This window comes from Lolium rigidum, chromosome 6 (genome assembly GCF_022539505.1).
Source record: "Lolium rigidum isolate FL_2022 chromosome 6, APGP_CSIRO_Lrig_0.1, whole genome shotgun sequence".
Lineage (NCBI taxonomy): Eukaryota > Viridiplantae > Streptophyta > Magnoliopsida > Poales > Poaceae > Lolium > Lolium rigidum.
The window spans coordinates 171,944,509-171,958,493 of NC_061513.1; the positions used below are offsets into that span (position 1 = coordinate 171,944,509).

General features: G+C 44.2%; 1 protein-coding gene across 1 annotated transcript; it reads right to left on the reverse strand.

The window, feature by feature from the left end:
• Window positions 1-2,512: 2,512 nt before the first annotated feature.
• Window positions 2,513-6,546, reverse strand: LOC124666289 (inactive protein kinase SELMODRAFT_444075-like). The gene is made up of 9 exons (XM_047203633.1): window positions 6,324-6,546; window positions 5,868-6,007; window positions 5,679-5,773; window positions 4,552-5,579; window positions 4,202-4,365; window positions 3,740-3,816; window positions 3,516-3,663; window positions 3,157-3,306; window positions 2,513-3,056 (listed from the first exon to the last, which is right to left on the reverse strand). Exons 1-9 carry the CDS (start codon window positions 6,544-6,546, stop codon window positions 2,826-2,828), a joined length of 2,256 nt encoding a protein of 751 aa, XP_047059589.1. The 3' UTR covers window positions 2,513-2,825.
• Window positions 6,547-13,985: the final 7,439 nt, after the last annotated feature.

Genomic DNA, 13,985 nt, shown 5'->3' on the forward strand with positions numbered 1-13,985 from the left:
ATGTAACTAAACAGTCGTTGCATTTTTTCAAACGCGAATTGTGGGCAACCAAACAACAGGGACTTTGCTTCGTGAAGTAGGAATTGTTTGCAACTAAATAACTTGCACAACATGGATTAGAGGTTGCATTTACCCTGACAGCATCCACGGAGCCATGTTTCATAGAAGCGAGCAAACGCTGCGAGCAACCAATCAAGCTCTTGGTCTTGGCTCGTGGGTTCACAAGGCACATGTCCTCTTCTTCCCAGCATGGGATTTCTCAGTAGCGGTGCCAAAGGCTGGCAAAAAGGCTCATAATAGATCAGGTCGATGTGACGGTTTTTCGTGTAGCGGAGCGATGCTCGTGTGGGTCAAGTGGTTAGCCTTGCAGGTGTCTTATATGTCGCATGGTGCTATAAATGTGGCTTTGTCGTTGTTCAGGTTTTTTCCCGACTTTTCTCAAATTAGCCGACTAGTATGGATCTTTTGACCGTCTTTTCTCTAATCAATAGATTTAGCAGTTGTCCTCATAACACTCAAAGAAAATGAAGCTACGCTTTAGATTTTGTTAAAGTTATATCATAAAGTTTGATCAAATACTAAGGAAAACGTATCAACATATACAACATTAAATTTAATCAAATACATAGAAAACATTTTACTGATCAATAATATCATCATCATTAGGGACAGTATGAGTTTTAGAGGTGCTTGACGCACTACTTTATTTTTCGAAGGAGAGCATATATTAATATTGCCAAGATACTAATTACATCTAGCCTCTACAACAACACATTTGGTGCACTGCTTACCTAGGACTGTTGGATCACTGGCGACCGAGGCTCCAACTCTACAAGATGATGTTGCTCTGGTTCATCCACGTAGTTGTTGGTAGTTGTTGAAGTAGACTACTCCGAGATAGTTCATATATGGAACTTGGGGTACAGATGGTCGATGGTTAATCTCGCCTATCATTATTAGTGATATATGTGAGCTTAGTGTCACTTTTGAGTCTTATAGTTTATGTTTAGTTCGCCGTTTAGTTGACCATGTGGCTCACAACTGAGCTAAGCATGCTTGCACTAATGTGATCTCGCAGGTTTGGCCAGCGGAATGTCCTAAGTTTTTAGTTCATAGCCTACGGGCTGATCGTAACTCTGTGTCTTATGATTAATAAAGCTCACGGTATTCTCAAAAAAAGAAATCAACATCATCGTGGGATATACTTTCATGTTATGCACATTTAATATTCTAGATGTTAACTTCTTTAATATGTACCGGAGGAGAGCAATTTATTTATGTTTCATCACAAGAACAGAGTACTTGTTGCAATGAAAGTGCAAGGAAATAAGGGCTGTTGGGTTGTACTGAACGGCAGATGATAGTTGTTGCAACAACAAGGCACCAATGTTAGTGCAACTCTAAACAGATCCCCGAAAACAGCCCATTATCTAGGTACCCCAAAATGTCCCGGCCTTGCAATCCCAACCCTCCGATGAGCAATTCAGCATGTCATGGCAAACAGATACACCCCTCCTTGCCGCGGGTTGAACGCGGGTCGCTGTCCACGTAGCCCTCCCTCCAACAACGAGGCGGGACGTCAACGACGTCTTCGCTCGTAGCCTGTAACATCACCGGCGTTGGACAACTTCATAGTGTTCTTTCTTCTCTACATGACATGGGGAAAAAACTGCCTATTCAACCATGGTACATTGCCCTAACCAAAACAACCTAACAAGTTTGAGAACTACTATGTCTGCCAATTTAGTGAGCAACAATACAGGTAATAGTTGTTGCAACAACTGTATACCAATTTTAGAGCTGTTGTTTCCCGATTTTTTGCTATGGTGTTTTTGCCTTCATGTGTCCTAGAACAAGTTAACCGTATGCAATGTTTTCTCTTAAATCATACATTTTCTATTCAAGGATCGATGCGTTGCTCTCCATAATTTGAGATGATCCTGTGTACATTGCCAGTTTGGCGCAACTAATAAATGAGCTAATACATGTTCCAATCTACTCCACCAAAATGCAGATATCAGTTTTTTTTGTTTGGGTCAGATCTTTGAATACAAGGGCACTCAATTATGTTCCAAAATGCAGGCCCATGCAGCATACTGTTAGTTGGTCCACAGGGATTAGTACAAGAAGACCCTTCTATAGTGGGATCAAACAAGGACAACAACGCATCGATCACCCCACCAGCTACACTGCTGCATATCTCGGTCCAAGATTTTCGAGATGCCATATGCACCAACATAACAGCTCAGGGCCCTCCCTTGGTCAGTGTTGAGGCAACTATTCATGCCCATGTGGTATTGCTGAACGCCAACTGATTATCTGTACCATAAAACTATCGCTATGATTGAACATACAAACAGCGTGGTGATACCAAACCCCAAGTTTCAGTACGGGTGGCAGTGCAGTGATCACATCGAGATCTATAAATGGCACATGTTGGCAAATTGCATGCGAACACCATGCTGGCATCCTCACCTTGGAACTGTCGCTTCCCATTGCAGATTAGCAGGTATAGTGGAAGTCACTGAGATTTTCGCACAGCAATGACATTTCAGATCACATTTCCTCGATCTAATTGATACACAAAAGAAGAGCTAACTCGGAGCTCAATATCACACTTCCTCGATTGATACACAAAAGAAGAGCCAGCTCGGAGCTCAATATACTTGTAAACCTATTGGTATTTCTACTGTACACCAGGACAAGGTAGCAGCAAAAGCTTTGGACCTACGATTGCTCCCAGAGTAGAGGGGCTGGGAGAATGGGTGAGGGAATAATACATAATTGGGTTGCTAGAAATTTCGGATTTCGTCTGGGGAAGAACATTAGTATCTGTTAGAGATGCTCTTCTTGTCTCTGTCCCAGGAAGCCCTCAAAGACTCGTACGGTTGTTTTCTATCAACCACTCGATGCGAATCTCTCCGAGCTGGGCTGCTGTAGCCCTGATAATGCGGCTGATCATTTGCCATTCGCCAGCTCCTGCTCCCAGAATCACTACTCGGGGCCGAAACAGAGACAGAATCCACAACCATGTCACCCTCTAGCAAACGAAGAACCTAATAGAAAGAGAGGAAATACAGAAATCAGTGGAATAATACAGTTAACTAAAGGATATCTAGAAAAAATAATCGAATGTTGAGCCCAGAAAGAACTAACATGAGACATGCGAGGCCTTGAATGGGGATCACGTCGTATGCACAGGTTTGCTGCATGCAACATGCAACGGACCTCATTTTCGCTGTAGCGGTCCCCCAAGCGTGGGTCTATGAGCTCATCGACTGCATGCTCCTCCAAGAGATGGCGCGCCTGTCATAAATAAAAACTTTGTTAATACTCAAGCCCCACACAATGTACAAAATTTTGAGATAGCAGTATTAGTGTAGCAATTCTGAGACCCTCGGGCAATACGTTTACTAGTGAACAAGATACTATTGTTGTTTGATTGTGATTTCACAAACTTATGCAATATCCCAAAAGAACTTGTCTCGCCAGAAATATGGACTGAAGAAACTCACCCATTCAGTTAGAAACTGCTGGCCCTTCGGTCGGTTAATGTCAACAGCCTTGCGCCCAGTGACAAGTTCAACTAACACAACCCCAAAACTGTACACATCCGCCTTCTCTGTTATTTGTCCACTCTGCGCATACTCTGGTGCCAGATAACTGCAAGGAGCCATTTAGAATCATTGAGTGCCCAAAACTGCTAAAGATGAGATATTCTGAATATTTCAATATATACCCAAATGTGCCGATGACTCTTGTATCAACACCCATGTCTCCATCAGGCTGCCATCGTGCCAGACCAAAATCTCCAACCTGTCAGAACATAATTGAAAACATACAATCCCATCATGTAATTATAACTCAGTGGGCCTGCATAATACAAGATAGGATACTGGAAGAATTTTAAAACTAAGTTTCTGCAAGATAAATATCAGACAAGTTCAACTAAAACACAGTTGCAGTTCAAGCAAACTTGCTCTACGTAAGACCCAATTCAGTATGAAACACAGTTGCAGTTCACGCAAACTTGCTCCAGAAAAGTATAGTTGCAGGATAGGCAAACCCAATTCAGTATGAAGTATGGTTCATCATTGCATCAGCAACGCAACTTTAATGTGATATCTAGATAGAGATCTAATGCAATTACTAGAGAACAGGTACTTATTTTTAAATTGCAGTAGGCAAGTACAATCAATACCAGAGGTTCAAAATCATGTGTGACAAGGATGTTGTTTGGTCTCATGTCACGATGGATTATACAGCCAACTCTGCATTCCTCGTGTAGATACCGCAACCCTCGCGCAGCACCAACAGCAATCTTTTGTCTAGCTGCCCATTCCAATGTTTCTTTATTATTGCGGCCTGAAAGAAATTTCAAACATAGCTTACGATAGATTTAAGCAACAACACCAACTTTTGCTTATACAAAGTGGAACAGCAACATGCAAGTAAAGAATAGAAGTGTATTGGCATGCAAACTGAAATGTGCATTACCATGATTACATTTTTATAAATAAATGCAGGAGGGGGGGGGGGGGAAGGTCATACCATAAAGATGTGTATCCAAGGATCCATTGCAGATGTACTCATAAACAAGTAAACGCCTCCTTTCCTCAACACAAAACCCAATCAGCATTACAACATTACGGTGTTGTGCACAACTCAGAACTTCCACCTCTGAGCAAAATTCCACATCACCCTGGGAACTAGCAAGCTTATGTTGCTTGACAGCAATTGCCTGACCATCAGGAAGAACGCCTCGATGAACAGATCCAAATCCACCTTCAGCCAAGAAATTTGCCTCAGAGAAACCACCAGTTGCAAGTTCGAGTTCAGCGTAACTAAACCACCTAGGAGGTTTTCCAAACACAGGTGCTTTGTGCTGACATATTGAACACAACGGAGGTGGCCCAGGAGCTGCATTCCTGACTAATGAGACAGCATCCCTGACATTTCCTCGGAAATTTAAGTCTGATCTGCTCCTCATAGAACTTATTTCATTCAAAAGATCCAACTTCGAGATCTTCTCAAGCAGAGTATCTGCTGTTGCAGTGCGGATTTTTCGTGGAGGTTTTCCAAGTGATCTTGCGGATACAGATCCCTGTAAAATGTCCACCATCCAAGGCTGAAGCGAGAAGGCTGCTGAGGGACTCAATGTTTCACTGTCAGTATCAGAAATATTGACATCTGAATGCTGGATCTTATCCTTTGTTGTTTGTACCTCTTTTTTCAAAGAGCCAGTTGTTGTTTCAGAAGCACAAAACGGGGAAGTCCCTGGATCTGAACTTGAGACAGAAGATGTTCCTGCTTCAGTGCTTCCAAAAGGCGTCGCTAAGTCTGGGCTGCTACTTGGTGTCACAGCTGGTCCTCGAACTGAACTCCGCGGCTCTTTTACATCAGTTGCTGTTTTAGCAGCAGGACTATCCAACACTGGTGGAAGTGAGCAGGGTCCTTTGGACTCTTTATCGGGAGATCCCACAAGATTCAACCGTAGAACTTTAGGCTGAGAACGCTTCATGACAACAATGTTGCACTGTAACTCTTCGACGCAACGCTTCTCTTCATGCTTCAACTCCCTAAGCAGCAGCAGCAGCATGGGCAGCTTAAGCAAAGAGGGCACAAAAGAGTGTTGAATGTAAAGAAGAAAATATTATAGTAGTAGGTGTCGAACATACTTGTCTAGCACAACCCAGCTTGCTTGTGCTCGCTTAGACTCAGCAGCTACAACACCAGGAGGAGATCCAGATACAAGCTTAACCTTCACATTTATCTACACAAATGACATAAGCGAAAGATTAAACATGAAAGTATATATGACAGGAGAAAAGCAGACATGTATAGATGCATTAGCTCTGACTACAAACCTTGCTTGGATCATAAACATCATGAAGTTTGAGCATCATCTGCGAACACAGCTCGGAGATATCAGACTTTTGATCCAACATGGTTTTATGGCCACTTGCGCAATCTCCCGCAAATAGCGGAAAACCCCAGAACTTCCTTCCTGAAAGAGAGGAAACCCATAGAGCATTTAAGAGGCAGCTAACACAAAACAGAGGGAAGAGGGAAGCACTCAACCGGGAACTCAGGGAAGCTACTGAACAAAGTGCAATAAACTTCAGTGATAATAATGGTAAAAGGAAGACTCCAGGAATCAACGATGGCAGCCAGCCGCGTATGCATTTAACTGTGCAAGCTAATGCACATTTGGGGTACATGATGCGCTACAGTTAAGCCCCCAAAACAACACGGCAGTAGAAGAAAACAGCATTTGCAAAGGACGCATGTAATTGCAGAGAAAGGAAGGAATAGCAGCGTACCAGAGCTTTGCGCGGGGATGACAACGAGGAGTATGATGCTGCCGCCGGGCTGCACGACGTGCGTCAAGGCCCAGACGATGGCCGTCTTGGAGATCTCCCGTATGGCCGCACGCACGGCCACCACCACCTTCTCGGCAGCAGCTGGCGCGCCCTTCTCGGCCGCGGCCGCGGCCTTCCCCTTCCTCTGCAGCAGCAGCTGCTGCTGCTTGGTAGAGCTCGCCATCACCTTCAGCAATGCCTGCAAATCAAGAGTAGGCCTCTCTCTAAGTAAGCAGCTGCCGCCTAGAAAACAAAGTCCTCTCTCTCTCTTTAAGCTAAGCAGCTGCGGAAGGGGGAACTGAACTGATGAGTACTCACACACCCAAGAAGAAGAAGCAAGCAAGTAGAGGTAGCGAGAGATGCCTAGTACGAACAACGCAACAACCACGCCCCCGAGCGGTTAAATGCAAATTGAGATAGGAGTAGCGAGTACCGAGCTTCTGACAGTTGCCCCAGCGGAGCTCGACACCGAACTCTGTATACGGAACCAAAAGGCATGCCAAGACCAGTAAAGATGGCGGCAAGGTAGTAAAAAGGAGGCGGCCTTTCCCGGCTCGGCTCCGCTGGCTGGGTCCCGAATCTCCGATGACCGAGCCGCTCCTGCAGGAGCACCACTTTATGGCCGGCCGCAGAGGCCGCCTGCGAATGTCCTCGCCGGTACTGTAGCCGGGATAGGGACACCGGGAAAGGGCGCGGAGGGAGAGCACAAGTCTGGCCGACGAGACGGCGAGGTGACCCCGCCCCGCCTCCTCCCCGTCGCGCAAGACAGGTCAGATTGTACAGTGTCGCGTCGTCCTTGCTAGCCTGCGCGATTCCCCAGCGCGCCTTAGGAATCCCGAAAATTATTGAAGGATTGTTGGCAGATCTCGCCGCGCTCCCCGCCCGCCTCGAAATTGGCCGCCGCCGCAACCGCCGAATGGCAAGTGGGACAAAGCCGGGTCAAATTGTACAGGAAATCTCCGCCGTCCCACATGGAGAGGGCAGGCGGATCTCCGACGAGATATTTTGACTCGCATTCCCTTCCATAAACGAACACCTATTCTACTAGCATTTCTAAAAAAACGGAAAATAATCTGTCCGCCCGCAGTTTCCGGTCTCCTGCATCCGTTGCAGAATCGAAGGTCGCGAATAACGAAATCGCGAACCGGAACGGACTGCGGGAAGGGGACGTAGAGGGAGAGACCCACCGGAGAAACGGCCGCCGCCGGCGAAGACGACGATGGGAGGAGCTCGGCGCTGCTGCCGAGCGACTGGCACGACGATGCGGGAACCCTAGGCCGCTAGCGCGTACGCGTGGGGGGCTTGGGAGGAGCGAGCGGAGGCGGGTGCGCGGGTAGAGGTAGAGGTGGTGGCCATTAAAGAGCCAAGGAGCGGAAGCAATTAAACCTCCATTGCTATGCGTGACGCCTACCCTCTTCAGTTCCTACTGCATCCTTCCTCTTCGCTCCGACTCGTAAATTTCCACTTCTGCCCTCGACGCCCCGTCGCAGTTCCCGCATTTAAAAACTGGTCGCTGTCGCCTGCCGGTCCCGACGCCGTCAGCCCGTCAGATACCGATCGGACGGCGAGGGCTTCTCCCAAGAGTAAATGCGGCTCGGTCAGGGTGCTGTCTCGTGAGCAGGTGGTCCCAGCCTGCAGATGGGGACCGCCCGACAGGGTCAGGCCCCGTCAGTGGTCCCGGCGCACAGCGCCATGGTCCTGGTGGACCACGTCCACGGCACACTACCAGCCACTCGCTGCTACCTCCAGGGTTGATCTGATCTTTGTTGCTGTTCGCCGAAAATTTTCTGAGCTCTTTTTACACGCAGGCTTTCCCTTGCCCTCGATGCAATGCAGCGATCGCATGGGGTGTCTAGGGTGAGGGTCCTTTCCCATTTCGAGTTTACGTGTACTTGATATGGGGGATTGATGTGATGGCAGGGAGAGCCTGCTGGTGTCGACTAGTGGAATGGTCGTGTGTGCCTGTGGAACCAAAACTGGTAAAGATTATTCAAAAGGACTACGGGATACCACTATTTCATTGCTACCTGCTGTTTTCACATGCGTCAAAATAGCATGCAACACGTTGCTGTCCTTGCCATACTTTCAGATCTATAGTTTTGTTATTTTTGCGCAGCATAAAATATAATGTATTTCTGACCTATGTAGAATGCATCGTTACCTACATCCAGAATTTTTTATGTATTTTTCCAAAACGTGGAAGTGTTATTTACAACAAAAAAATGAAATAAGAGCTATATGTAGCTCGGGCTACAAAAGGATAGGAATGCACTATAAAACTATCTAACCGGGCACAAATTGCCCTGTACCGCGTGCGGTGATCGGAATGAATGGCTTCGCTATGGGCGTAACATGTCAACGATCCAATCTTTGAAGAGCTCTAAGCTCCAAAGGTTTCGAGTCTGTTCTGGCAATTTCTTTTGAGAAAAAGTGGGTGCAAATATCAAAGGGTGCCAGATTTAGCTATCTCTTCATTTTAGAAAATTAAAAATCATATTTTAAAATTTAACAAAATCTGAAACAAAATCTAGACAGTCAATGATGTGACATGCAAGCATGCAAAATTGCAATGCGAAATTCTTCGTATTGTGGGCTACACATAAATGATATAATCTGAAAACGTTGGAGATCTGCAAATATGCGTACTCAGATCCACGCATTTACCATTTTTTGTAGCTCAAATGCAAAGCATTTAAAATTGACTATTATTCACGTGTGTGAGATAAATTATTAGCTACATCCAAATTATATTTTCACATTTTTAACCACTATTTCTAAAAATTTGAGATGTTATTTTCAAATTTTCTAAAAAAAAACGTCACACTGATGGGACTGCACTAGAAAACTATCCAAACGAGCATAATCAACCCTGTACCGAGCGCGATGATTGGAACCAACAGTTTGGCTATGGACGTAGCATGGCAACGATCCAATTAGTATCTACTACTACCTGCGTGTGTACTATGTACAAGAAAATATAATGAGCTCCGGCTGTCCCGTGAATGCAACGTCGATGTCACCAAGCCAAGTGGTACGCTCGCAGACAATTCAATTCAATGTCGTGCTGATCCATTGTAGAATTGTAGGTACACACAGTTCACCCTCAATGCGTGAATCATGACTGATTATTAGGTTTGTTGTGTGATATGTACTGTACTACCATTTTGCAGCGCTAAACGTACGATACATGTCTCCATCAAGCGGAAGAACCATCTTCTCAATCCAACAACAATAATAAGAACAACGAATGTGTTAACTAAGAAACCCGAAAGGAGTAGGCTTAACATGCAATAAAAATATATTCACTCATATACACATGGGAATGAAATATGGTGCTAGAGAGTGGATAAATGGGAGCCGAGATATATGTAGCTATTTATTTTCAAATACATATAGTTCCAAAAGGGAAAAAATCTGAAATAAAATCTAGGAGTACTGTTGTGGATATACTCCTAGAATTTTGTTTCATATTTTTTGAAACTTTAAAATACGAATTCGTAGTGTTTGAAAATAAAGTGCTACTTGCAGCTCGGCCTCCATTTCAAGAAAAAATCTGTCCTAGCTACAATAGTTTCTTGAAATGTAGTATTATTTTTTTGTGAAAAGGACCATGACATTAAAAGAAACAATGCAAAATACAAAGCATCTGAACAAAAACGAAAATTATAATGAAATCCTTGAGATGTCCTTCATCTTCAACCACCAGACTATGTCGACGGCGCGCCACCGCTGCCTCTCCTCCCTGAGCTGGTCTGATGTTGTTGGTTGCGGACGGAAAGTCGCCGAACGGGTCATGAAGATCACATATGTCCCGTAAAAGAAGAATGAATAACCGTCGATGAAGCTCCTTGATGATCCGATGATCCCCACTGTCAAATGAAGTCCTCGGGAACCACACCACTCTCACAAGATTCTCGACGTCACCGCTGAGATGGGGATGAAGCCGGGAAGACTTTATTGCACAAGGTGTTGCCTCCACTTGAGTGTCGCCCCACTTAACCCTAAAACCAGGAAAACAAAGCCCTCCCGCCGACGGGGGCCGAGATCCACCCTGCCTTTCTGGTCTGAAGGCCACGGAAGCGAAGCTGATCGCCAGCGGCTGTGACGGGAGGTGGGGGAACCTTAATCACCTTTTTTGCGTTCCTCTCAGGGCGAAGGGGTATGTGTCGTAAAAAAATAGTATACTTTGTAGCTTGAGAAAAGAACAAATAAGAGGGTCTAAAGTAGCAAATTGTAGGAGTGCTCCAACCTTAGTTGAGAAATATTAATGATTGTAAGTTCAATGTTATTTGTAATCATGCTCCGTGAGCCATGCATGCAGAAGTTGTGTGCAAGGCCTGATGGGAGATTTTAGCATATAGCTAGGCGGGTTAAAAAGATGGACCATCTATAGCACAATTATATGGGGAGTGATGGAGTGACCTATCCACGAAACCTAGTCCCTCCGATCCATATTATTTGTCAGTAATATAGACATATCTAGATAAGATATATTTATATTAGCGATAAGTAATATGGATCAGAGGGAGTACCAAAGATCTCTGATACTCCCTAAAATATCGACCCACGTGAGGCAGGAAGAAGAACCCACATGTAACAATACATCTTTGGTACTCCCTCCGATCCATATTACTCATGAAGTCATATTTAAGATATATTTATATTAGCAATACATCTCTGGTACTCCCTAAAATATCGACCCACGTGAGGCAGGAAGAAGAACCCACATGTAACAATACATCTTTGGTACAAAACAAAACAAAATTACATTACTCATGAACCCACATATAAATACAAAACCATTTTGCCTCACATGGGTCGATATTTTAGGGAGTACTCCAATGAATCGAGCCATCTCAAAAATTTATTTTTGATCTTGAGTTTTTTTCTTCAACATTATTTTACATATGTGCTTGAACATTAGCTTACTACATGATGCTCCAGAGCATGCTGAACAAAATAAAATATAGTATATAATCTCAGTCATATAAAAATACATGCAAAAATTGAACTCGTTGTCCAATTATGACTTCATGAGTAATGTAACACATTCTATCACATCGGCATCGGTTATGGCAAAAATGCAATAATAGAGCTCATTATCCAATTGTGCTTGTTTGTGTGTGCGCGCGCGTGTGTGTATACTTGCTGAAGGAAGTATGCAAGGGAATCTTGCATAGAGATAATCATAGGAGGCCCTGCTAGGGGTCGAGGAGGGGAAGCCGACCCAGCTCAGCGATTGTTTGCAGGGTATCCAACGGCCCAACCCAGTAGGAACATGTTTGGAAGCCTAATTTGTTGCTTAATTTTCTCTTCACGTCCCGGGCAGACTGAACATGCTCATCCTCGAGCCCTCGATACCTAATTCTCTAATTCTTGTTGTTCGTCTACCCCGTGCGTGCCCCATGCCATTGTGTCGCGCCACCTCTACCACTGCGCGGTCCCGACGTCCCATCCCACCCCGCGGGCCAAATATTGATGATAACATTTTAGCTAGGGATTATCCAAGGAGCTCACGCAAAATGGTTGCTTGCTTCCATCATTACAAGGTACAAATCTTTAATGGGGTGCTTGATTGAAACATAGTTGAGATGAATCAAAGATTTTGTGAAACTTCTACACGCCTGTTGAAGTGCACTGCATACCCTCATCCTAGAGATTCATTTAGCAACTTTGTTAATGACAAGCTAGTTGAGCTTGCAGCTATACTCTGTTGATTTCTCTTCACATGATTGTTGTCTTTTGGTTGACGAACTGAGCATATACATATTGATGTGATGAATAGAAGTCCTGAATTCATAGCTTGTGACGGTCTAAGTGGTCTTGCTCTCAAGTTGGTTCAAACTAGACAACCTTTGATCTTTTCATCGGTCTATCACCTTATTACACTTGTGTTGGCATTACCGGCGGCAACATCATCAGCTGGGAGAGTTTTCTCGGCCATGAATATTACACAGACAGATATTTGCAAAAATCGATGACAAGAATATTATGATGGGTTTCCATTCCTACAAGGACTACCGAGGTCATCTTCCCCAACAATTTTGTCATGCTAACACGAATACAACTTAATGGTAATATGGTATGACATACTAGTAGCTTTTGTCTTCTGCTTCCATAAACCCTCAAATCTCAAAATAGTCTAACCCCCCCCCCCCCCCCCCAAAGGTGCCGTGGTATCATTTAATCTCACCCATCATATCCCTAATCAAGAATAGGTATCGTTTAATCTCAATCCTTCTTGTGTTTCACTCAGAAATATACCTTTTCGGTGATTTTACACAGTTTTAAGATTTGGGAGTCTAAAGAAGCACAAGCGGTAGTTTTTAAGTCATTTGTGTGTGTTTTTATGTTCTTCCAACTTGCACTCGGTGATCTAGGAATACTGAATCTTTGTCAACCATTTGCTTTGTTGAATACACTTGCTTTTCAGTTTATATTTTTAAGACCTTTTTTTGTTCGAGCTGGCTCAGCTCAAAGCTAGATAGTCACATATTTGGCAGGACAGTTATAAAAGCATGTAAAGCAACTTAAGCAAGATATGACGCATCTAAAGCAATGATAAATTCTGGGTTTGGTTACCTGATCTCTCGGTTTAAATAATCTGTCTAAACTCCGGCAATCTGCCAGAATACTGTCAGCATGTCCCAAGCAGGCAAACGCAGCTAGGGATGTAAACGGATCGGATCGGATCGGATACTGCTATTACCATATCCTTTACCATATTTTTGTAACGGATTCGGATCGGAGCGGATAATGGTCGGATGCGGATTCGAATGCGGATTATATCGGATTACGGATATGGTACGGATTCGGACCGGACTCGGATCGGAAACGGATTATTAAGCAAATATACATATAAAAAATAGAAATATGTTTTTTTATGTAAAATATGTTTGTAATTATAGACTATAGTTAAATATACACACTTTCGTACAACAAAAAAGAATTACGTGCTAATAACATACATATTTTAGCCGATGACCTAACTATAATGTATAAATATTTAGAGTTGGGCTCATTTTCTCGGATTATCCTCTTTGTGAACCTCGGATAATCCGCAAAAAATGGCGGATAATCCGTATCCGTCGGATAGTATCAATACCATATCCGCTACCGTATCCGCCGGATATCCTCTTGACCACTATCCGCATCCGCATCCATATCCGTCGGATTTCTAAAAGTGCATACCATATCCTCAAAAACGGATACGGATGTGGATTCGGAGCGGAAATTATCCGTACCATTTACAACCCTAAACGCAGCCATAGATATATCGGTAAAAACATCATTGTTCCGGTGAAATCCAAGGAGGAACAAGAGACATGAACATCAATCAAATCTGTCCAAAAAGTACACGCCTGACTCTAGGGAGAACTGAGTCAGCTCTGCCTCCTTTTACGTTTTGGCGTTTTCTTTTGGCTGACGAGGGAGCAAGCAGACTCTGAAATCAAATATAGGATGGTGAGGGCATCTCCAACCGGGCGACCCAAATGGACGCATCTGGACGTCCGTTTGGGTCGTCTCCCGGACACGCGGATACGCACGGATGGTCATGACGCATTTTATTCCCCAACGCTGTTGCGACCCAAATTATTGTTCCTTGTTCTTCTTCCCAACTAG